This window comes from Myotis lucifugus, unplaced genomic scaffold, assembly GCF_000147115.1.
Source record: "Myotis lucifugus unplaced genomic scaffold, Myoluc2.0 scaffold_285, whole genome shotgun sequence".
Taxonomy (NCBI): Eukaryota; Metazoa; Chordata; class Mammalia; order Chiroptera; family Vespertilionidae; genus Myotis; species Myotis lucifugus.
The window spans coordinates 647,601-672,163 of NW_005871333.1; the positions used below are offsets into that span (position 1 = coordinate 647,601).

Genomic DNA, 24,563 nt, shown 5'->3' on the forward strand with positions numbered 1-24,563 from the left:
GTCCGCCGCCTCCCGGCACTCCTGGGGCTTCTGCCGCCGCGCACTGTCTCCAGCCGGGCGCGCCGCTAGCCACGTGTACCTACTCCGGGCTCCCGGTCCTCACGTGGCCCCAGCATCGGCGGAAACTTGCTGTGCTTCCAGCTCTCGGAGAGCCCACAGCGCGGAGCTCCGTTCCCATGGCGACCCTGGTGTTGGAGGATGGGTTGGTCCTGCGGGGCCAGCCCTTTGGGGCAGCTGTGTCGACTGCCGGGGAAGTGGGTAAGCAAGCCCGGTCCGGCTGCCGATCTCGTCCCACTCTCTGCCGCCCTTCTCTGCCCGGTCTGCCCTGGCCAGACCCCGCCATTTTCCCGCCGACACAACCCCACCCCCACCCCCCCTTCGGCGCCCAAGTGCCCAGCCCAGCCCCCTCCATCTCACGGTCACTAGGGCATTCTCGCGGAGTGGGGCAGTGTGCCCACGGGGGCCCTCCTGAGCCCCAGCCCTGCCTCTTCCTTGCAGTGTTTCAAACCGGCATGGTCGGCTACCCCGAAGCCCTCACAGACCCATCCTACAAGGCACAGATCTTAGTGCTGACATATCCTCTGATCGGCAACTATGGCATCCCCCCAGATGAAGCGGATGAGTTCGGTCTCAGCAAGGTAACCACACCCAGTGCCTAGGAGCAGTATTTCTCGAACTTGTTTTGTCCTGATTCCAGGCTTCCTGAGCCTCAGTTCTTAATTTGCCTTCCACTTGGGAGAGGGAACTCTAGGTGAGGGGCATGTTATTCCTCCAAAGGACCCCGTCTCATCACAAGCCTATGAATACACTGCATTCTAGTTTACAGTGCAGTATCTTGGTTAACATGTCAATCTCCAGTTTTGTCAACTGTAAACACTCACAAAATTGATTGTATAAACCTGCAAAATTGAGGCCCTGACAGAACCAGGGTAAGGCCTCCTAGAGCCACCGGGTCACCATGGATGCTTTTCAGTCACATGTGTTGTGAACACACTTGTCCATGTGCAGACTGGTCTTCCTGGACACTCAGGGTTCTGCCAAACTATCCTTCAAATCCCTAAGTAACAAGCTCCATACCCATCTTTCTTTAAAAAACTTCCACTAAGCAGAGGTAATTTGAATATGCAACTCCCTCCCACATAAATGACCCGTTTCTCTAGTTATTACATGCTTATCTGTTAGATAACACATTTCTGTTTTCTTTTATGTATATAATCAATCCCCTGTGAAGGAGGAGGGTATAATCATGCCTAGGTATATTCCCTGAACCTTTATCTTTATTTAGTAAGGTATTGTGCACCCACCTGTCTTACACTATTTTTATCACACTGTGTAATTGTAATCTTGTTTATTTACATGTTACCTTGTTAATTTTCATGCCCCTAAGTAACAAATTAACATTGTGACCATAGGGACCTTGTCTTTTTTCATGCTCACTGCCCCTCCCCCAGCTCTCAGTAAATGTTTATTGGCTACTATCATGTATCAGTCACCTTGTTCTTGAGTTCACAGTTCTGTGAAAAAGACACAAACTTGTTTTTTTTTGTTTGTTTGTTTTTTAAATGTATTTTTATTGATTTCAGAGAGGAAGGGAGAGGGAGAGAGAGATAGAAACATCAGTGATAAGAGACAGTCATTGATCAGCTGCCTCCTGCACGCCCCCTATTGGGGATTGAGCCCACAACCCAGGCATGTTCCCTTGACCGGAATTGAACCTGGGATCCTTCAGTTGCAGACCCACGCTCTATCCACTGAGCCAAACAAGCTAGGGCTCATTTTCAATTATTAATCAGGCACCTTGGGCCCATGTGTTCAGTGTTTCATATGGGGGGTAGCACTGCTGGTAAAGGGCAAAAGCATGAGGGGCTTGGTGTGTTTAAGGAGTGATAGGTCATTCAGTGTGGCTGAAGCACGGGGTTCATGCCACTCAATGAGAAAAGATGACACAGCGAGTTATAAGGCCCTGGGCTCCTCATGATCTCTTCCTTCCATCAACAGTGGTTTGAATCCTCGGGGATCCATGTGGCAGGATTGGTGGTGGGAGAGTGCTGCCCCACCCCTAGCCACTGGAGTTCCGTCCGCACCCTTCACGAGTGGCTGCAGCAGCATGGCATACCTGGCCTGCAAGGTATAGTGCAAGCACAAGTGTGGTTGGGCAGAGGACTGGTGCCTCGATGGGAAGAATCAAGAGAAGATCTCTGTGCACTATTGGGACTTGAGTTCAAGGCTGTGATAGAAAGAATCTGATTTGAATGTTAGATTGGGGTCTGGAGCAAGGAAGGAACTGAGCTCTTGCTCACATGGAAAATTTCAAACATACAAAAGGAAAGAATAGCATGTAATTAACCCCCAGTTTCCATAGCCACCAACTCAGGGCTAAACTTATTTCATCACCATTACTGTAACCCCCAGATTATTATTATTTTTTAATATGTGTTTTATTGATTTCAGAGAAGAAAGGAGAGGGAGAGAGATAGAAACATCAATGATGAGAGAGAATCATTGGTTGGCTGCCTCTTGCACACTCCCCCGTGGAGATGCAACCCGGGCATGTGCCCTGACCGGGAATCAAACTATGACCTCCTGGTTCAATCACTGAGGCAAGCCAGTTGGGTACCCCTGGATTATTTTTTTTTTTTTTTTGGTTTAATGAGAGTTTTATTAGGGTCTCCATACAAATAAGTCAGGTCATAGTTGGGGCAGGAAGCACATGCAACTCAAAAGCCGAACTGAAAAGTTTAGTGAAGGGACTAACTATTCCAAGGAGAGAGCAGGTTCATGAAACCTAACAGGAGATGGCCCAGAGCCCGGAGAATAGCAGTACAACGTTCTAGCGGCAAACAGTTACCAGAAGCCAAAGAGAGAACCTGTAGGAAAGGGGTCCCTGATGGGAGCATGGCCACAAGTCACCCCGGATTTTTTAAAGCTTGTCTCAGACATTATATCATTTATCCATAAATATTTAAATGTCTATGAAAAAGGAATCCTTTTAAAACATGACCGCAATAACAGCATACATTCTAAAAAGTAACAGTAATTCCTTAATATCAAATATTCAGTCAAGATTTAAAATTTTCCCAGTTAGCTAAGTTATTTTTTCATTGTTTCTTTGAATGTTTCGAATCTGAATCTAAACAAGATGGGTACATTGCATTTGATTATATCTTTTTAATCTATGGGCCTTGTAACCTATTTGACAGAAACAGGTCAGTTTTTCTTTGGAGTATCCCAGTCTGCATTTTGTCGATTACATTCCCGTTGTATCATTTAGCATGTTCTTTTTCTATAAATAGATAAATCTTGATAGAATTTTCTGTAAACAAATAGATCTGGAATCATGGTACAGTTCAGATGTGAGATTCTTGGCGAGAATACTGGATGGTAGTGTGATTCCGTCAGGGTGGCTTAGGACTTTGATGCCCATAGTCCAGCTGTGTGTGACTGGGCTCTGGGATGGAAGCTCTCCGGGAAGCCTTAACCTCACGCACGACTGAGCTGGGGGAGGGCAGCTCTCAGAGTGTGCTGCTTTGACAGGAGTGGACACGCGGGAGCTGACTAAGAAGTTGCGAGAGCAGGGGTCTCTGCTGGGAAAGCTGGTCCAGGATGGGACAGATCCTTCAGCCCTGCCATTCTTGGACCCCAATGCCCGCCCCCTGGTGCCGGAGGTCTCCATTAAGGTACAGTGGGCGAGTGGGCGAGTGTTGCAAGCTGTAGCACAGTAATTACAGTCTGTCCATAACCATGGGGAGCACTTGAGGTCGTCAGAAGAGGCCTCAAAGTGAGGGGGTTGGTGTGTGCCTATCTATACCCACTGGTCACAGCTGTCAGCCGTTGCCCTTTCTTTCTCAGGCTCCACAAGTGTTCAATGCAGGGGGTACCCCTCGAATTCTGGCTTTGGACTGTGGCCTGAAGTATAATCAGATCCGATGCTTGTGCCAGCGTGGGGCCGAGGTCACTGTGGTCCCCTGGGACCATGCACTGGACAGCCACGGTGAGTAGCTGGGGTCTGTGTAGGACCACAGGCACATGGTACGTGTGGAAGATCTGTCCCTTGGTCTAACTGCTAAAGCCAACATGAGTTGCAGGGAAGACAGTGGAGATAAGGGCTTGTGCTCTAATGGTAAGGGCTGCAAGTGTGTCTCTAGTTGAATACTGGTTGTGACGTCATCTTTTCTGCCCATTCCAGAATATGAGGGTCTCTTCCTGAGTAACGGCCCTGGAGATCCTGCCTCCTATCCCAGAGTGATATCCGCACTGAGCCGTGTCTTATCGGAGCCTAATCCCCGGCCTGTCTTCGGGATCTGCCTGGGACACCAGCTGTTGGCCTTAGCCATTGGGGCCAAGACTTACAAGATGAGGTGGGATTTATGGGGAGAGGAAGAGCCTGCACTACTGACAGGAGGGGTGGGGAGTCTTGGGAGAGGGCCTAGAGTTGGTGTTTATTCGTGTTGAAATAGAGCAGGAGCTGGTGAGAGTCCTGAGAGTAATGAGAGCTGGGTTTGGTCCAGAGGTGAAGGAAGAGTGAAAGGGGCCTGTGACCCAGCATGCTTCCATCCCCAGGTATGGGAACCGAGGCCACAACCAGCCATGCTTGCTGGCGGGCTCTGGGCGCTGCTTCCTGACATCCCAGAACCACGGGTTTGCTGTGGAAACAGACTCCCTGCCGGCAGGCTGGCTTCCTCTCTTCACCAACGCCAATGACCATTCCAATGAGGGCATCGTCCACGACAGCCTGCCCTTCTTCAGGTGAGCTTGGGTGCTTCTGGCCGAGGGACTGATGTGTACAGCTTGGAAGCCCCCTGGGACTTGGAGGTCCAAAAGTAAAGAGTGATCGTGGGCCCAGGCATCTATCCCACTCCCCGCCCCCGAGGCTGCCGCTGCCCTGGCCAGTGACGGTGACAGGTTTCGTGGTCCACTCTCTTCACCAGTGTCCAGTTTCACCCAGAGCACCACGCTGGCCCCTCAGATATGGAGCTCCTTTTTGATATCTTTCTGGAAACTGTGAAAGAAGCCAACACTGGAAACCCTGGGGGCCAGACAGGTAAGCACCTGAGAAGAACTGGGTTGTGGAACCAAGAACAGGGCTGGCTCTAGGATGGACGTACCCTAGGAAACGGATACATGTTTGGGAGGTTAAGGAGGTGGGGTGGGAAAGCACCCAAACCAAGATGGTTTATTTATTCTTCTATTGAAAGCAGCTCCTGACACATGGGTCCTGGGTTCTGGTTCTTTTTTTTTTATTTTAGCGAGTAGAAGGGAGAGGGATAGAGAAATGGAAACACTGATATGATGTGAGAGCAGACATCAATGGTTGCCTCCTGCACACCCCCCACTGGGGATCAAGCCTGCAACCCAGGCATGTGCCCTGACCAGGAATGGAACCGTGACCTCCTGGTTCATAGGTCAACACTCAATCACTGAGCCACACCGGCCAGGTTTTTGTGGTGGTTGTTCTCACCTGAGGATATTTTTTCCATTGATCTTTAGAGAGAGTGAAAGGGAGGGGCAGAGTCAGAGAGAGAGACGTCGGATGTGAGAGAGACACATCAGTTGGTTGCCTCCCGCACACGTCCCAAACAGGGCCAGGGATTGAGCCTGCTACTGAGGTACATGCCCTTGACCGGAATTGAGCCCATGACCCTTCAGTCCACGGTGGGTGCTCCAACCACTGAGTCAAACTGGCTGGGGCTGGGTTCTGGTTCTGACTCTGCCATTCACTAGAGCAGTGGTTCCCAACCTTTTTTTGGCCATGCCCCACCTAAGCATCTCTAAAATCCTGATGCCCCCCCCTCCCCCATGACATATAAATTCTTATTCAAAAAGTGAGTTCCTATTCACGTGGAGGAAGCCTAAAAGGCTATTAACTTGGTCTAAGCAAGCTTCCAAAGAACATGGCATCCATGAAGAGAAAAATACAAGAATGAAAGGACAGTTGAAGTACTGAGGAAGAAATCACTAAGGAGTTGTTAAAAAAATAATAATATGAAGTGATATGAAGAAATGGCAAATAGCCCAACCAGCTTGGCTCAGTGAATAGAGCGTCAGCCTGCAGACTGACGGGTCCCAGGTTCGATTCCAGTCAAGGGCATGTACCTTGGTGGCAGGCACATTCCCAGTAGGGGGTGTGCAGGAGGCAGCTGATCGATGTTTCTAACTCACTCTCCCTCTCCCTTCCTCTCTGTAAAAAATCAATAAAATATCTATTTAAAAATTTTTTTAAAATGGCAAAGTTTCAAAACAGAATTGAAATGCATAAATATGTCAATACATATTTATATACTGTATATAAGGCCCCTAGATCCATAAGAAATGCAAAAATTCACTGTTAATAACTCATTCTCGAATTGCCCCCCTTAAAAATCAGATTGCCCCCCTGTGGGGCATGTGCCCCACGTTGGGAACCACTGCATTAGAGTCATTACTTGTTCTGGATTCTTCTGTGAAATGAGGGGGTTAATCCAGATGATTCTCTCAGGTCTCACTTAGTTCTGTCCATGACTCGCTTTGCTTCCACAGTTCGAGCGCGGCTGGCTGAGCGCCTGTGCCTGCCTGGGGCTCCCAGCCCAGGCTCTGGGCTTCCCCCACCTCGGAAGGTCCTGATCCTGGGCTCGGGGGGCCTCTCCATTGGCCAGGCCGGCGAGTTTGACTACTCAGGTTCTCAGGTAAGTCATGTCCATGCGCCCCTCTGGGTGTGTGAGCCTCAGCAATGGCTAGAGTCTTGAGGAGAAAGGCAGAGGCTTGAACCTTGGTTGTGGGGAGGAAGTGAAGGAGGAAGTTAGAGAACGTGGGAGAGGTGAGGCGCTGAGGAGGAGGAGTTGGCTGTTAGGGGCTAAGAGTACAGGGAGGAAAGAAGACGGAGACTGCTTACAGTCTTGCTTCTGCAGTCGAGGTGGACGTGCCACTTTGTCTCCCTAGGCAATCAAGGCCCTGAAGGAGGAAAACATCCAGACGCTGCTGATCAACCCCAACATTGCCACAGTGCAGACCTCCCAGGGGCTGGCCGACAAGGTCTATTTCCTTCCCATAACACCTCACTACGTCACCCAGGTACGACGGGGGTGAGGCTGGACTGAGGAGGCACACCGGGTTTCTGAACTTCTTTGATCCATTTCCTAACTGCAAGGTCCTAATGCCTGTTACCCCTCTGTCCTTCCTCAGGTGATCCGTAATGAGCGTCCAGATGGCATATTACTGACTTTTGGGGGCCAGACAGCTCTGAACTGTGGTGTGGAGCTGACCAAGGCTGGAGTGCTCGCTCGCTATGGGGTCCGGGTCCTGGGCACACCCGTGGAGACCATTGAGCTGACTGAGGACCGGCGCGCTTTTGCCTCCAGGATGGCAGAGATTGGCGAGCATGTGGCCCCCAGTGAGGCAGCAAATTCTCTTGAACAGGTTTGAGAGGTGGAGGGAGGGAGGTAGAACGGTGTCGTTTTCTTTATATTTTCTTGTCTCTGTGTCCAGGAACTCTGTGCAGCCAGCAGTCAAGGCCTGACCTGTTGGTTTATCTCTTCTGCTCCCTGCAGGCCCAGGCAGCCGCTGAGCGACTGGGGTACCCTGTGCTGGTGCGGGCAGCCTTTGCCCTGGGTGGCCTGGGCTCTGGCTTTGCATCCAACAGGGAGGAGCTCTGTGCTCTTGTGGCCCCAGCTTTTGCCCATACCAGCCAGGTCCTGGTAGACAAGTCCCTGAAGGGATGGAAGGAGATTGAGTATGAGGTGGTGAGAGACGCCTATGGCAACTGTGTCACGGTGAGTAGACGGAGGCAGGGTGGGAGCCGTGTCGGGCAGTACGAGCTCTTGTATGAGCAGAGGCCGGGGCTCAGATCTTTGTGCATTCAGTGTCCCTCAGAGCCAGGACGGATACAGCCACCTCTTTCCGGCCCCCCTTGGCAGTGACCTCCATGGAACCCTCTCTTCACAGGTGTGTAACATGGAGAACTTGGACCCACTGGGCATCCACACTGGTGAGTCCATAGTGGTGGCTCCGAGCCAGACGCTGAATGACAGGGAGTACCAGCTACTGCGGCAGACGGCCATCAAAGTGACCCAGCACCTTGGCATCGTCGGGGAGTGCAATGTGCAGTATGCCTTGAACCCCGAGTCTGAGCAGGTGAGACTCTAGGTCCTCGAGCTGATATTCTAGCTATTGGATCTCCTTCCCCACCCTGGTTTTTTAAAAGTATGTTTTTATTGATTTCCGAGAGGAAGAGAGAGAGAAACATCAGTGATGAGAAAGAATCGTTGATTGGCTGCTTCCTGCACGCCCCACACTGGGGATCAAGCCCGCAACCCCGGGCATGTGCCCTGACCGGGAATCGAACCGTGACCTCCTGGTTCATAGGTCGACACTCAACCGCTGAGCCATGCTTGCCGGGCCCTCCTTCCAAAATTTTGAGGCCTCAAGGCCAAGAGGCCTTTTGGCCCTACAGACCCTGGAGTAGAAACTGGGATTGTCTTTGGTAGGGTTGGGCCTCGGCGGTAGGGGGCTGTTGCTACCCATCCCTTCGGGGAGGGCTTTATTTTCTTACCTTTCTGGGATCTCCTAGGCGGGCCTTCTAGGCCAGTTACCTGGTGACTCTGTTCTCTCTCTCCGCAGTATTATATCATCGAAGTGAATGCCAGGCTCTCTCGAAGCTCTGCTCTGGCCAGTAAGGCCACAGGCTATCCACTGGCCTATGTGGCCGCCAAGCTGGCGTTGGGCATCCCTCTGCCTGAGCTCAGGTACAAGGGTTGGGGGGAGATCAGGGAGGTAAAGAAAACTTCCAAGGACGGGGAGTATGAAAAGGACATTGGTCTGGAGGCATGGGGATGGAGAGAGCTATCTGGAGGCTCAGCTGGTATATCTCCCCCTCTGTCCTTCTGGCCCCCCCACCCGATGGCTCCCAGGAACTCGGTGACAGGGGGAACAGCAGCCTTTGAGCCCAGCCTGGATTATTGTGTGGTGAAGATTCCTCGCTGGGACCTCAGCAAGTTCCTGCGCGTCAGCACAAAGATCGGAAGCTGCATGAAGAGCGTTGGTGAGACACGTCCGGAGACCCCCTCCCCAGGTCACCCCCCGGGGTCCCGCCTGTCCCAAGAATCTGGAATGTCAGAGATAGTTCCTGGCATGGCCTTTCAGCATCTCCATTAGCAGCTTTTGGGAATACAGTTCCTCAGAGCTAATAGGGACATTTCAAACTAAGAAAGGAGGTCTTTTTACTAGGAGTGGGGATCAAAGACATCTGGAAATCTATGTCAGAATACGCATGCCCCCCCCTCCCTCCCAGGCGGCAGGTCAGACTCTGTAGGAGGGGTGCTAGCCATCAGAGAATCCCATCTCTCATCTTACCTTTGAGTAACTGAGGGGACCACGAAAGGAAAGTGTTGTGGCCGAATAGAGGGCAGAGCCAAGAACTGAAAACGACCTGCTTGCTGGCGTTCCTCTTACAGTGAGGCCAGTTCCGTGAAACTCCACCCACAGCATTTCATGGCATTTTGCCCACGGCCTTTAGGCTGTTAATGGCAGTGACTGTGCTAGTTTAAAACTCTGATGCTTCGGGCAAACACTGGCTGCTGTTTTTCTGTGAACCCTCTAAATCCACGTCTGCACAGTGATAGCCATTCTTTTTTCTTTTTCTTTAAATATATTTTATTGATTTTAGAGAGGAAGGGAGAGGGTTAGTGGTCTGCAGACTGAAGGGAAGCCATTCTTTTGTTGTTGTTGGTTTTTTTGTTTCAGAGAGGAAGGGAGAGGGGGGGAGAGGTAGAAACATCAGTGATGAGAGAGAATCATTGATCAGCTGCCTCCTGCACGCCCCCTACTGGGAATTGAGCCTGCAACCCAGGCATGTGCCCTTGACTGGAATCGAACCCGGGACCCTTCAGTCCACAGGCCGATAGATACTCTATCCATTGAGTCAAACCAGCTAAGGCAGTGGTGGCCATTCCTAGCACATCCCCTTTCCTGGGCCCTTTCTGCCATGGTCACTAAATGAGATTTTTTTTTAACACAATGTATAAGATGAGAGCAGGATTTCAGAGACCTTTTTCTTTTCTTTCTTTATTTCTTTTAATTTGTTTTTATTGACGTCAGAGAGAGGAAGGGAGAGAGAGATGGAAACATCAATGATGAGAGAGAATCATTGATCAGCTGCATGCCCCTTACTGGAGATCGAGCCCTCAACTCAGACATGTGCCCTGACCAGGAATTGAACTGTTACCTCCTGACTCATGGGTTGATGTTCAACCACAGGGCCACACCAGCCGGGCTCAGAGACCTTTTCATAAAAAGAAGGAAATTTAGTGGTGAACAGTGAGTGGTCGGCCTCCGAGCGGTGGTAGGGCATGCTGGGATTGAGTTAATATGCTTCCTTATCGTGTCCTTTTAAGTCGCCTTAGGCTGTCCTCTAAGACACGTCAGCCCACCAAGCACGTGTACGAACCAAAGCGCCACCAGCCTTTATTGTGTTCGTATTCCCATTAAGAGCAATAGTAGCCTTTACACAAGTTAAGTCTAAGCTCAGATATTATTTCAGAATTTTTAGAAATCTTACAAGACTGCCAAGTTGCTCCTTCTGGAGATGAATTTGTTATATGAAAATTATAGTAAACTTGGGAACAAAGCCATAATTAAATTGTGGCTAAAAGAAGTGGGTTGAAAATAGGACAGTCAAAGATTGATTCCTAGATGAGGCATCTCAGAGTTTTATATCTATTCGAGTATTCTTGGAATGTGATCTTTGGTAATTTTTATTATACTAGTAAGATACACCTATCATTGAGAAATTAGAAAAGATAGTTTAACCAAAGAAGAATCACTTGTAATACTGTCACATAGAGATTAATTTGGGCATATATATGAGTCCAGGATTTTTCTAGGCCTGCAAGTATGAGTGTTGGGTTTTTCTTTGACCCAAGATAAAACTCTTATGATATAAACACATTACAAAGGAATTAAAATCACTTTCAATCCAGTTCCTTAACACTGCTATTAGTATCTTGGTGTTTTAATTATTTTTTCTAAAGGAACAAATATTAGGGTTGTAAATAAATACAGTTGGTAAGAAATACTTGAAAACCATGGAGTAAATTTTCAGAGGACGTGAACAAAACCTTACAGAACAGGAAATCGGTAAACAAACGGGGCGGGGGGCGGGGTGGGGGAGCTCACTCTTAGTAATAAATAGAAATCTAGCCCTGGCCTCGTGGTTCAGTTGGTTGGAGTGTCCTCCCATACACCAAAAAGATTCGGGTTCAATCCCCAGTCAGGGTGTGTACGGGAGGTAACTGATCAATGTTTCTCTCACATCAGTGTTTCTCTCTTTCTGTCTCTCCCTCTCCCTCCATTCCTCCCTTCTCTCCCTCTCTCTCTAAATCAATAAAAGCATGTCCTCTGTTGAGGATTAAAATAAATAAATAAAAGCATCATCCTTGGGTGAGGATTTAAATAAATAGAAATCTAGTTAAATGAGATAATCTGCTTAACAAAAATTTTTTTTGTGTTAATCCATCTGAGGATATTTTCCCATTGATTCTTAGAGAGAATGGAAGGGACGGGGAGGGAGATAGAGAGAAACATCATTGGTTGCCTCCTGCACGAGTCCCAACCTGACCGGGGCGGGGATTCAGCCTGCAACCAAGGTACATGCCCTTGACCAGAATCAAACCCAGGACCCTTCAGTCCTCGGGCTGATGCTCTATTTACTGAGCCAAATCGGCTAAGGCTTAATAAAAATTGTTTTAAATGATGATACACATTTCTTAGAAGGTTGGTTAAACGTATACTTTGTGTTATAAAGCACAGACTTTTATAAAGCAATTCATACTTAACAAGAGCCAGAAAATGTATCTTACCTGTTGCCCCTGCACTTCTGGAAATTTATCCGAAGGGACTAACCCAAAGCATAGAAAACAGCCCTGGCTGGGTAGTTCAGTGGTTAGAGCATCATCCTGCTACCCCAAGGTTGCAGGCTTGATCCCCGGTCAGGACACATGTAAGAATCAACCAATGAACGCATAAGTGGAACATCAATTTGAAAGAGAAACATCGACCGGCCAGAAACCGCTGCAAACCTCGGAGGGGCCGTAGCCAGACAGTCCCGCTTCTCCCGTTTGAGTCTGGGTCCCTAGAGACTCGCCCGGATCTGTAGCCCAGAGTCTGAGACTCACTCCTGAGTGAAAACGACAACCGCGCCCTCAGCCACCAGCCCGCTTTGCGCGCGCACCACCTCACCACCGCACCACTGTACCTTTAAATTTTCCACACTGCGCCTCCTCTGTGCATCGGAATGCTGTTGTTTTTGCTTCTAGTTGAAGAGTCTCTCCTCAGCCAGCCTCCCTGTGGTTCTGGTTGATGTCCGTTCCGACTTTTAGTTGTATTTGAGGGGAGGGTTACTTGACTGTAAACCATAGACCTTCTGGGCAGCTCCCCAACCACCAGGCCCTCAGTCTTTCCATCCTGTGTCTCCAGGTGAAGTCATGGCCATTGGGCGTTCCTTCGAGGAGGCCTTCCAGAAGGCGCTGCGCATGGTGGACGAGAACTGTATGGGCTTTGACCACACAGTAAAGCCAGTCAGTGACATGGTAAGTGGACGCTGCTGCTCTCTGTCCCCAGCCCAGGAGCCCATGACCAGCAAGAGTAGCAGCAGTCTTCAGTGGACACTGGCTGTGTTTTCACTTTGCTGAGGATTTGGGGATGTCATCTCATTTGTTCTATGAGGACGTATTAGACCTGGTTTTATAGAGGAGGACACAGACTTAGGGAGGTGGTTGAACTTGCTGGGCGCCGCCTTGGCAGGGAGGGGCAGGGCCAGGATCCATGTCCAGGTTTTCACGACTGCAGAGCCTCTGCGCTGGCCTGCCGTTTCCTCTTCTAAGATGATGACAGTCATGCTCTCGGCTGTCTGAGGTGCCGACAGTAGATTGGGAACATTTTGCTTAACATCCTGCCATCTCCTGCCTCTGCACAATGCTTCGTACCCATCTGTCTGCCCTCTCCCGTTAGGAGTTGGAGACGCCGACAGATAAGCGGATCTTTGTGGTGGCAGCTGCTCTGTGGGCTGGCTACTCGGTGGAGCGCCTGTACGAGCTCACACGCATCGACCGCTGGTTCCTGCACCGCATGAAGCGGATCATCGCACACGCCCAGCTGCTGGAGCAGCACCGTGGGCAGCCTTTGCCCCCACACCTGCTGCACCAGGCCAAGCGCCTTGGTTTCTCAGACAAGCAGATCGCCCTCGCGGTTCTCAGGTGAGGTGGCGGCGAGGGCCTCGGGCTGAGAAATGTGGGGCAGTGACCCCTGGTACCAGGGAGAGGCCCCCAGAAAGGGAGGGTGGGGGGCTTTGGCGGCCTCTGACCTTCCCTAGGTATTTTCCTCTGTGACCCCTGCCCTGGGATCTTCCTCCGCTCCTCAGCCGGCACCGCTCGCCCAGGGCCTGTGTTCCTGTCCTCTCTCCTTTAGCACAGAGCTGGCTGTCCGCAAGCTGCGGCAGGAGCTGGGGATCTGCCCGGCGGTGAAACAGATTGACACAGTGGCCGCGGAGTGGCCGGCGCAGACGAACTACCTGTACCTGACGTACTGGAGCACCACCCACGACCTCACCTTTCGGACGCCTCACGTCCTGGTCCTTGGCTCCGGCGTCTACCGTATCGGCTCCAGCGTCGAGTTCGACTGGTGTGCCGTGGGCTGCATCCAGCAGCTCCGGAAGGTCCGGGAGCTCGTCTCTCACGGTTTTCCCTGCTGCTCTGTTCAGCTCCAGGGGCTGCCTTCCACCCGTGCTCCGTCCTGGCACTCCCTGTTAATTGCTACTCTTTGCAACAATTGTAGGGCTTTGGGTTGGGGCAAAGGTCCCCTGAGCCTGTCTTGTGCCCCACACGGGCATGCGTCTCCTTTCCAGCACTTGGTGCCACTTCTCAATGCCTGCGGTGCTGGCCCCACCTCCCTCCCGGGGGGTGAGCTGCGCGGTTACTGAGGAGGCTGAGGCGGTGCTCTCCAGAGTAGGGGCTGTGGCTTAGTTTCTCCATCTCCTCCTCTCACCTGATTGCTCATCTCAGTCCCTCCCCGTTGCAGATGGGGTATAAGACCATCATGGTGAACTACAACCCGGAGACAGTCAGCACCGACTATGACATGTGTGACCGACTCTACTTTGATGAGATCTCTTTTGAGGTGAGAGGGATGCAGGCTCGCTCAGCCTGAGGGGCCGGGATCTAGTGGGAGGAGCTGGCCGACGTACGATCCTTTGGAAGTTGTGGGGTGTGAAGGGACGTGGTGGCGGGTGAGGAGCCGTGAGCCAGAGGCCGAGGCCCTGACCCCACTTGTCCCCACCGCCGTTTCTCCTCCTGCCCTGTAGGTGGTGATGGACATCTGTGAGCTGGAGAGCCCCGAAGGCGTGATCCTCTCCATGGGAGGGCAGCTGCCCAACAACATGGCCATGGCTTTGCATCGGCAGCAGTGCCGGGTGCTGGGCACCTCCCCTGAAGCCATCGACTCGGCTGAGAACCGTTTCAAATTCTCCCGGCTCCTTGATACCATCGGCATCAGCCAGCCTCAGTGGAGGGAGCTGAGTGACCTGGAGGTGGGCTGGGACCTGGTGGGAGGCTGGAGGATGGCATGGGTGAGTGGGACCAACCGAGCTAAGCTCCCTGCACCCTTAGTCTGCTCGCCAGTTCTGCCAGACGGTGGGGTACCCCTGCGTGGTGCGCCCCTCCTATGTGCTGAGTGGCGCTGCTATGAACGTGGCCTACACTGATGGGGACCTGGAGCGCTTCCTGAGCAGCGCAGCAGCCGTCTCCAAGGAGCACCCTGTGGTCATCTCCAAGTTCATCCAGGAGGCCAAGGTAGGCTGCAGACAAAGAAGTCTCTGAGGGCAGCCCCTCTCTGGTCCTACAGACGTTCGTAGGCACCGTGGGCTGGGAAGGCTGGGTTGCACCAGGGCTCTTAAAGCAAGGGAGCATCTGGGGCAAGTGGGAGAAGACAGTGGTCCTTGCTCTACCTGACACTGCCCTGCGCACACACACGTCCCCTCCCCCCAGGAGATCGACGTGGACGCTGTGGCCTGTGATGGTGTGGTGGCAGCCATCGCCATCTCAGAGCATGTGGAGAATGCAGGCGTGCACTCCGGGGATGCCACGCTGGTGACCCCACCACAAGACATCACTGCCAAAACCCTGGAGCGGATCCAGGCCATCGTGCATGCCGTGGGCCAGGAGCTGCAGGTCACGGGACCCTTCAATCTGCAGCTGATTGCCAAGGTAGGGAGAGGGCGTTAAAAGAAGGGACGAAAGGGCCACAGTGCCTCCTCGTTCTGTGCTGGCCCCAGTGCCAGGGAGCTCGGCACTCTCTCCGGCCCTCGTGAAAGTAGGCACGAAGGCTGGAGGGACGGGTGGTGACTCGGACCCGCAGTGTCAGGGTTTCTGACCTGGTTAATGCCTCACAGAAATAAGTGAGGGGATGAGTCGAGGTCAGGGAGGTACGTCCGCAAGCCCAGCTGGGAAGGCCTGACCGTTCTTCTCTGCCCCAGGACGACCAGCTGAAAGTCATCGAATGCAACGTGCGTGTCTCGCGCTCCTTTCCCTTCGTCTCCAAGACACTGGGCGTAGACCTGGTAGCCTTAGCCACGCAGGTCATCATGGGGGAAGAAGTGGAGCCTGTGGGGCTCATGACTGGCTCTGGAGTTGTGGGGGTCAAGGTAAGGAGGATCGGCACCCTGAGGTTCGCAGGCAGCAGCCGGAGGCAGGGGGAGAGAGAGTTCCCTCACGTACACGTCAGTCAGCATGTAAACCCAACACCTGCTGTGGGGAGGCGTTGCTCGGCCATGGAGCGATGAGGTGGCCTCTGTCCCTTAGGAGCTTTCACTCTAATGGGAGGCGAGAGAAGTTGGGTCCAAAACAGCTTGTTTATAGGACAGTTTCTAATAGGCCTACATAGTAGAGAGATGGAAAATGCTAAAGGAGTTTGCAGACAGCAGGTACCACTTCCAAAAAGGGTGACCTGGACGGCTTCAGAGGCACGGTGGCACTTGAACTAAGCCTGGAAGGACAGTCGGCTGTTTGATTTGCAGAGCTTGTCCAAGGCCAGGGGACAGCCGAGGGAGGCTGAGGGAAGGCCAGGTGTGCTGGGGAGGCAGCCGGTGGTGGGTGTAGGGCACACGTGGAGCAGCAGCAGCAGGCAGGCTAACCCCGCTGTTTGGATGGGACCCAGAGAGGGTCTGTGGCTGCCTCTCGCACTGTGGGGAGGTGGCCCCTCGCCCTGGCCTCTCTCACCTCCTGCTCCCTCAGGTGCCCCAGTTTTCCTTCTCCCGCCTGGCGGGTGCTGACGTGGTGTTGGGTGTGGAAATGACCAGCACCGGGGAAGTGGCCGGCTTTGGGGAGAGCCGCTGTGAGGCCTACCTCAAGGCCATGCTCAGCACTGGCTTTAAGATCCCCAAGAAGAACATCCTGCTGACCATTGGCAGCTATAAGGTACAGAATTGGGGGTGGGGGTGGATGGCCTGGCCTTGAAGTGGGAGACTGGAAAGCATAACCTCATCTTCCTCTGCTTGGTCAGAACAAGAGTGAGCTGCTCCCAACTGTGCGGCTGCTGGAGAGCCTGGGCTACAGCCTCTATGCCAGTCTGGGCACCGCCGACTTCTACACTGAGCACGGGGTCAAGGTACAGGCTCCACGGCCTCCCCACACTGCCCTGCAAGGGTTCGAAAGCACCAAAGAATTCTTTCCCTCTTCCCCTGCTTTTATTGTTATTGTACAAATCACGTATATTCCATTCAGAGAAAGTAGAATATGCAGAAAAGAAAAAAGCAGAAAGCCTTGAGAGTTCTCTACCACTGTTAACATCTCTATATATAAAAGCCTAAGCTACTGTTAAGGCTGGACAACTGTATGACCGGCTGGTAGCTGTTACATGCACTGACCACCAGGGGGCAGATGCTCAACACAGGAGCTGCCCGCTGGTGGTCAGTGCATTGCCACAGCCAACCTCCCCCTGATCGCCAGCCAGGCCGAGGGACCCCACTCGTGCATGAATTCATGCACCAGGCATCTAGTTCTAATATATTTCCTCCCAGAATTTTATCTGTGTGTGTGTAGGCTCATCCTGCAGAGTCCTTCATCACAAGTTTAGATGTCTTCCCTGTCAAGAAATAGACTGCCACTAGCAAATAGAGGCAGCCCTGGTCCCCACCCAGTCTTCTCATGGGCTCGCGGGCCTCCTCCCCTCCCTTCAGGCCGGCCTTCCTGACCCTGCCAGGCTCAGATTGGCCCTGCCCTTGTCTCTGGGCCCCAGGTAACAGCTGTGGACTGGCACTTTGAGGAGGCAGTCGATGGTGAGTGTCCACCACAGCGAAGCATCTTGGAGCAGCTGGCAGAGAATCACTTTGAGCTGGTGATTAACCTGTCCATGCGTGGAGCTGGGGGCCGCCGTCTGTCTTCCTTCGTCACCAAGGGCTACCGTACCCGACGTCTGGCCGCTGACTTCTCTGTGCCCCTCATCATTGACATCAAATGCACCAAACTGTTTGTGGAGGTAACTGAGACCTGGGTGCAGGGAGGGAGCCAGCCAGTGCTAATGGGGGAGGAGGGAGAAGTGAGCAGTCGTGGGTTGGGAAATCTCAATATGAAGCAGCCACGCTAATAACCCGACTTTGTGGCTGCAGAGAGAGAAGGTGAAGATAGAGAGGCAGGAGCCTGGTTTATGGGAAACCCAGTCCCTACCTACAACTCCCAGGATGCCCTTAAGTCAGAGCTGACCGTGGTTTTCATCTGCAGGCCCTGGGCCAGATCGGGCCAGTCCCTCCCATGAAGGTGCATGTTGACTGCATGACCTCCCAAAAGCTTGTGCGGCTACCTGGTACGTGCAGCTCAGGAGGACCTGGCTCTGGCCGCTGGGAACAGCTGTCAGAGACCCTGGTGTGGTGGGGAATGGCCGAGGGCCCACCCCTGCCCTGGACTGCACAGCGTGGACGCCCCGAATCTTGGTCACTCTGAGCTCCTTCACTCCCCAGTCCACAGTGCCCTTGATTGAGTTACCTCCCACCTCTCGCTTTCATTTTCCTGCCGCCCCAGTCACTTCCTGGATGCCCTTCATGTATGGATCTTCCTCTGATCTTACCGCCTCCCATTCTCCCAGGACTGATTGATGTGCACGTGCACCTGCGGGAACCAGGTGGCACACACAAGGAGGATTTTGCCTCGGGCACAGCTGCCGCCCTGGCTGGAGGTGTCACCATGGTGTGTGCCATGCCTAATACCCGGCCCCCCATCATCGATGCCCCCGCTCTGGCCCTGGCCCAGAAGGTGAGCTCTTGCACCCCTGCTTCATGGTGACCCACGTGTCCCCACCAGCCTCCCCCCTGCCCCTCCCCAGGGGCCCAGGCCACTGGTGCCAGACTGGCATGGGTGCGCTGGGCCCTTATCTCATATTGTCCTCCTCAGCTGGCAGAGGCTGGTGCCCGCTGTGACTTTGCCTTATTCCTGGGAGCCTCGTCGGAAAATGCAGGGACCCTGGGTCCGGTGGCTGGGTCTGCTGCTGGGCTGAAGCTCTACCTCAACGAGACCTTCTCCGAGCTGCGGCTGGACAGCGTGGACCAATGGATGGAGGTAGGGAGTGGGCAGTGGGGGGCGGCAGCCGGACAATCTCTGCTGGCTGGAGAGCCCCACAAAGTGGGCCAACAGCAGTGAGGAGCCAAGAGAGCTCAGTGAGGGCTCCAGGCTCTCCCAGAAAATTCTTTCTGCCCCCAGCATTTCGAGACGTGGCCGCCCCACCTTCCCATCGTGGCCCATGCAGAGCGGCAGAGCGTGGCCGCCGTCCTCATGGTGGCTCAGCTGACCCAGCGCTCGGTGCATATCTGTCACGTGGCACGGAAGGAGGAGGTGAGGCACCAGGAGGTCAGGGGAGTCCTTGGGGGCAATGAGGGTCCGAGGAGCCTGGGGCTGGACCCTCAGCTTGTCCGCCCCATAACTTTCAAGAAGGGATGTTGGCCGCGGGGCTTGTGGGGCAGGGCGTAGGGAGAGGCCTCCTCTGCATTTCCGTGCTCTCCCCCCAGATCCTGCTGATTAAAGCTGCCAAGGCCCGGGGGCTGCCCGTGACCTGTGAGGTGGCGCCCCACCATCTGTTCCTGAGTCGAGACGACCTGGAGCGCCTGGGGCCCGGGAAGGGGGAGGTCCGGCCCGAGCTGGGCTCCCGGCAGGACGTGGAGGCCCTGTGGGAGAACATGGCCGTCATCGACTGCTTCGCCTCAGACCACGGTGAGCGGGCCCCGCAGTGCGCCTCCTCTGCCTAGCAGGGCCCGTGCCCAGCTCAGGGGATCTGGGCCAGGCCCCTGGCCCCACGAAGACTGGGACTTGATCTGTGCAGTGCCCCAGCCCCTATACAGTGCCGGGTGTGTGGTGGGTGCTTGGTAAATGTTCAGTGAAAGAATGAACAAGGACATAAGTGAAATGGTACACGAGAGACGATGGGGAGGGGTGGGCCCCAGAAGATGGCAGTCGTTCCTGTTCACCATTTCCCGATCCCCAGAGAAGAGCCTGCCGGGAGGGAGGTGGCAGTCCTGGCCTGGCTCCCCGAGGTGGAGGTGACAGGTGCTGAGGGTCTGCCCTTTCTCCAGCCCCCCACACCTTGGAGGAGAAGTGTGGGCCCCGGCCGCCCCCTGGCTTCCCCGGGCTGGAGACCATGCTGCCGTTGCTGCTGACGGCTGTGAGCGAGGGCCGGCTCAGTCTGGACGACCTGCTGCAGCGCCTGCACCACAACCCTCGGCGGATCTTTCATCTGCCCCCACAGGAGGACACCTACGTGGAGGTGGGGGATGGCGGGATGCGGCCCAGAGCGGCGGGGGCCTCTCCAACCCTGGGCTTCTCCCATGGGTGGTCTTTCCCTCGCTTCACTCTTGACTCCGGCAGGTGGATCTGGAGCATGAATGGACAGTCCCCAGCCACATGCCCTTCTCCAAGGCCCACTGGACACCCTTTGAGGGGCAGAAGGTGAAGGGCACCGTGCGACGTGTGGTCCTACGAGGAGAGGTTGCCTATATTGATGGGCAGGTACGTGTGTGGCCGGTGCCCAATCCCAGTTGTGTCATTTCATCCCACCCAGCACATCTGTGCTGCCCACTACCCCTCCAGCTGCCCTGGTTCAGTCCCCCAGGGCACTTTTTCTCCTTGCTGGCGTCATTCCTTCAATCCCAGTCGGGCTCTCTCCTCACTCCCCGCCCCTGCCTCCTGCCTGCAGGTTCTGGTGCCCCCGGGCTACGGACAGGATGTTCGCAAGTGGCCTCAGGGAGCCGTTCCCCAGCTCACGCCCTCAGCCCCTGCCGCCAGCGAGGTCAACACGGTACACACACTGCTGGGCTGGGGGGAGTCTGGGAGTGGCAGCCAGGGCTGGGGTTTCAGGGTGGAAGGCTCTTTACTTGACAGTTAAGATCCCCACCACCTGCTTCTGTCTGCTGCAGACCACAGAATTAACTGTCAGTTTAGGGGGTTGCCTGTGGGAAACACGGACCCATTAACCAGAGATCTCGGGGGCGGTGGTGGGGCCAGCACGCGCCTCTAGAAAGCGGAGTGCCTGCCCTGCTGCGGACAGCACCGTGCTCGGAGGTCCTGGAGAGTGGAGTCCGTGTGGACACTGAGCAGTTGGCTTTCATGATGGGGTGAACTTGAAGGGGCTGGGTCAGTGGTTTTTCAAACACGAGACCAGTGTTTGCTCTGCAGACGCCTGAAAGGCCCCGCCGGGGCATCCCAGGGCTTCCCGACGGCCGCTTCCACCTGCCGCCCCGAATCCACCGAGCCTCGGACCCAGGTCTGCCAGGTAAGAGGCCTGTCATGTCAGGGTGCGCCACCTGGACGTGGAGATGTGGGGCAGCCCCTCTCCCCTGCGCCCCCAGTGTCCCGGATGCACCAGGGGCCTGGGAGCTGATCCAGGCCCTCCCCTCCCCGCACCTCATCGCTATCTCCTTACCCCGTCCTTCCTGCCACCCCCTCATCCTAGTCTGACCCACTGTACCAACCTTTGCCTAAATCAGTCTGCCCAGCGTCAGGTAGGCCCCCACAGCTTCTTCTCACAGGCCCTTTTTGTTGTGGGCAGCTGCATTCCTGCGCCTGGGAACTGGGATCCCACAGGGCAGCAGAGCGTGGGGTAAATCCAGGGGGTGATGTGAGCCTGGCCGTTCCTTTCCCTAGGATCCCTTTGCCACTTGGGAGGGCCCGGGGGGGTTGGGGGCCACTGCTCATCTACAGCAGCCCCATGGGAAATCATGTGTGCCCCCAGAGCTGCTAGTCCTTTGCCCTCCCCTAACCTGCTGGAGCTACTGTGGTGTGAGTCAGTTTAACACAGACTCTGTCATTCAGAGTCGGGTGGGAGGGGGAGGGGAGGTCTTCTCAGCCCTCACCCCCAGGCTTACATCTGTGCTGTTGCCTGTTTGCAGCCGAGGAGCCAAAGGAGAAGGTGTCTCGGAAGGCGGCTGAGCCAGGTGAGAGCCCCCCTCCCCCCGACACACTCGCCTCGGGGACCTCTGATCCGGCCTGGCAGGAGGGACACTCTGACCAGCCTCTTCTGCCCCGTCCCTCACAGCAGAGCTGATGGGAACCCTTGATGGCACCTGCTACCCTCCACCACCAGTACCTAGACAGGCATCACCCCAGAACCTGGGGACCCCTGGCCTGCTGCACCCCCAGACCTCACCCCTGCTACACTCATTAGTGGGCCAACATATCCTGTCCGTCCAGCAGTTCACCAAGGACCAGGTGCCTGGGGGCGGGGGACCGGGACACCAGAGCGAAAGGATCTGGCAGCTTGGGGCCGGGACCTCCAGGCGCTGCCCTCCCAGCTGACTCCGGATCTTTCTTAGATGTCTCACCTGTTCAATGTGGCGCGCACGATGCAGAAAAAGCGGAGCCTCGACATCCTCAAGGTCAGGGTCGGGCTGTGGGCTGAGGATCCCGGCCCCAGTCAGCAGGGCTGTGCGGTGGTCATGGGGGCCTCCCTCCCCTGCCGTAAGCCCCTCGTGTGAGTCCGAACCTCCCTCTCACTCAGCTTTCTCTGCTGGGAAGGCCTGCTGCTCCAGGTCCCATGTCCTCCTGTCAGCATGCAGCTGACTCGCGAAGCCCTGAGCATCAGCCCACTCACCTGGTCCCTTGGTCTGTGCTGATGGACTCGTGGGGGAGAGCTGGGATGTTTCCTTTTCTCCCGGAGAATGTGTCTCATTCAGACGCTTAGCAATGGCTTTTTGGAGGCAGAGCCTTTAGCTCAGCATGACACAGATGGTGGCATTCGTGGGGAGGGTTGGGGGGAGGGGTCCTCGCAGACTCCCTTGTGTAAGCCGCGGAGAGGCGGCCTGTGTGTGCCCTGAGAGGAACACACACGTACACATCCCTCTCCCCCAGGGGAAGGTGATGGCCTCCATGTTCTACGAGGTGAGCACGAGGACCAGCAGCTCCTTTGCAGCAGCCATGGCCCGGCTGGGGGGCTCTGTGCTCAGCTTCTCAGAAGCCACATCCTCCGTCCAGAAGGGTGAATCCCTGGCCGACTCCGTGCAGACCATGAGCTGCTACGCCGACGTCGTGGTGCTTCGGCACCCCCAGCCCGGAGCCGTGGAGGTGAGGCGCCTGGGCTCCTGTGCCCGGGACCCAGGGAGGGCGGGGCTGAGGCTGGGAGACGCAGAGGGCAGGACTCTCCTCCCTTGTGCCGTTTTCACAGCTGGCAGCCAAGCACTGCCGGAGGCCAGTGATCAACGCTGGGGATGGGGTTGGAGAGCATCCCACCCAGGCCCTGCTGGACATCTTCACCATCCAGGAGGAGCTTGGCACTGTCAACGGCATGACGGTGAGGGGGGGCGGTGGGAAGTCGCTCCTTGACCCCGGGCATGCTGCATCAAGGAGGCCCACATGCGGGCCGAGGCCAAAGCTCTGAAATGGGGAGGGGTGCTCAGTATGGGGGCCCTCTTGTGACGGGGTTCCTCCCCTAGATCACGATGGTGGGGGACCTGAAGCATGGGCGCACAGTGCACTCCCTGGCTTGCCTGCTCACCCAGTACCGAGTCAGCCTGCGCTACGTGGCGCCGCCCGGCCTGTGCATGCCGCCCGACGTGTGGGCCTTCGTGGCCTCCCGTGGCACCAAGCAGGTGAGGCCCCGGGAGGCCCTGGGGGGCCGGGGTCAGGCAGGCAGACCTGGCCCTGCATTCACCCCGCCTCGGCCTCGCCCTTCAGGAGAAGTTTGAGAGCATCGAGGCAGCGCTGCCCGACACCGACGTGCTGTACATGACGCGGATCCAGAAGGAGCGCTTCGCCTCTGCCCAGGAGTACGAAGCTGTGAGTGCCGGGGCTCAGGAGCCGGGGCTGGTGTGCCGGGCACCCCGACAAGAGGCCGGGGGGGTGGGTGGGGAGGCTCCTGGAGCTTGGTCAGCACCCTGGGTGTGGTCACGTCCTGTGGGTGTGGCAGGGACCTGGGGGAGCCGGGGCTGTGGCCTCATGCCCCCCTGCCCTGAGGTGCTGACAGGGCCCCTGTCTGTCTCAGTGCTTCGGCCAGTTCATCCTCACTCCCCACATCATGACCCGGGCCAAGAAGAAGATGGTGGTGATGCATCCCATGCCCCGCGTCAATGAGATCAGGTGACGTGACGAGAGTGGAGGCTCCCCTGGGGGCTGGCTGGGGGGCCCACTGAGGCCTGGCTAGGCCATCGCGGGCTTTGTGGTGACTCTCGCCTTCTCTCGCAGCGTGGAGGTGGACTCAGACCCCCGAGCAGCCTACTTCCGCCAGGCCGAGAACGGCATGTACATACGCATGGCTCTGTTAGCCACCGTGCTGGGCGTGCTGGGCCGCTTGTAGGGCCCCGCTCCTCAGCCTCCGGCCCAACTGCTGGGCACGGAATCCGGTGCCCCCCACGGGGGCCGCACACGCCGATGCTCTGGGGTATCCAGGTAGCTCCCGTGCTCATATGCACACATGTGCAGACCACACTCCTGGTATTGGACTGGACGGAGCTCTGCAGCACAGGGGTTAAACTGTCTCCCGCTTGCACCTCAATTCTGTACAGTTTTTCTACTGACTTAATAAATAGCTTAGCTGCCTCTAGTCCTGCTTCCTTGCATGTCTTTTTGCTTCAGCATAGGATGCCAAGTGTAATAAGCAGAGCTTTCTTCCAGAAAATGAGAACGGCAGGCTCCTGCTCTAGCCAGGGCTGAGCAGCCAAGTGCAGCATTATCGGAGCCATGGCTCTTTGGGGTCTGGGCAGGAACATGCTGTTCTGTTGGAGACCTGAGCCACGCAGATATATGTGCAGCCCTCCTTCCTCAATTAAGTTGCACTCCAAGTCCTGACATGAGTCCTGGTGAAAGGCTGAGCAGCCTGGCTGGTGAGGTTCATGATCCTGTAGGCCTCTTCTCTCCTCTGCCTGGTTCGTCCTTCAGTAGCTAAGGCGGCCACTGATCCTCACACCTCGCCTGGAAGTTCTCAAGCTGCCAGCACTGCTGGGAGCCCCTCCTGTCTGTTATCCATGGGAGCCTCTGCCTGACCCGGGACTTTTCAGACTGGACTAGGGACAGAGGGACAGATGCCCTGCAGGGCTGAGGGGCACTCTGGCTGCGAAACCCTGGGGTAGGGGA

At 55.2% G+C, this 24,563-nt stretch overlaps 1 protein-coding gene across 5 annotated transcripts; it reads left to right on the plus strand.

The window, feature by feature from the left end:
* Window positions 1-11: 11 nt before the first annotated feature.
* CAD (carbamoyl-phosphate synthetase 2, aspartate transcarbamylase, and dihydroorotase) lies at window positions 12-24,033 on the plus strand. 5 transcript variants are annotated; one of them, XM_023763446.1, is made up of 45 exons: window positions 12-258; window positions 499-638; window positions 1,999-2,128; window positions 3,535-3,677; window positions 3,850-3,991; window positions 4,187-4,358; window positions 4,561-4,746; window positions 4,929-5,041; window positions 6,517-6,662; window positions 6,916-7,047; window positions 7,159-7,392; window positions 7,524-7,745; window positions 7,918-8,106; window positions 8,593-8,717; window positions 8,883-9,013; window positions 12,445-12,557; window positions 12,979-13,223; window positions 13,435-13,681; window positions 14,044-14,142; window positions 14,327-14,551; window positions 14,631-14,813; window positions 15,009-15,227; window positions 15,497-15,664; window positions 16,254-16,436; window positions 16,522-16,626; window positions 17,257-17,496; window positions 17,739-17,820; window positions 18,100-18,266; window positions 18,405-18,569; window positions 18,711-18,842; window positions 19,016-19,217; window positions 19,577-19,767; window positions 19,869-20,009; window positions 20,197-20,298; window positions 20,676-20,772; window positions 21,049-21,099; window positions 21,389-21,433; window positions 21,535-21,707; window positions 21,812-21,874; window positions 22,347-22,559; window positions 22,660-22,785; window positions 22,928-23,083; window positions 23,169-23,270; window positions 23,476-23,570; window positions 23,676-24,033. In XM_023763446.1, the coding sequence occupies exons 1-45, from the start codon at window positions 177-179 to the stop codon at window positions 23,785-23,787; spliced, it is 6,729 nt and encodes a 2,242-aa protein (XP_023619214.1). In that variant the 5' UTR covers window positions 12-176; the 3' UTR covers window positions 23,788-24,033. The 5 variants fall into 5 exon arrangements, with proteins under 5 accessions (XP_023619214.1, XP_023619215.1, XP_014320769.1 ...); XM_023763447.1 differs by having other exon boundaries at window positions 21,538-21,707; XM_014465283.2 differs by lacking the exon at window positions 21,049-21,099.
* Window positions 24,034-24,563: the final 530 nt, after the last annotated feature.

What these genes read in the sequence shown, in the direction of transcription:
- CAD (XM_023763446.1), top strand. Translation starts at nt 177, where the DNA reads ATGGCGACCCTGGTGTTGGAGGATGGGTTGGTCCTGCGGGGCCAGCCC. An exon ending in ATGAGTTCGGTCTCAGCAAG is followed by an intron (nt 639 to 1,998) that starts GTAACCACACCC and finishes TTCCATCAACAG; the next exon opens with TGGTTTGAATCCTCGGGGAT. An exon ending in GCGTGGACCAATGGATGGAG is followed by an intron (nt 18,570 to 18,710) that starts GTAGGGAGTGGG and finishes TTCTGCCCCCAG; the next exon opens with CATTTCGAGACGTGGCCGCC.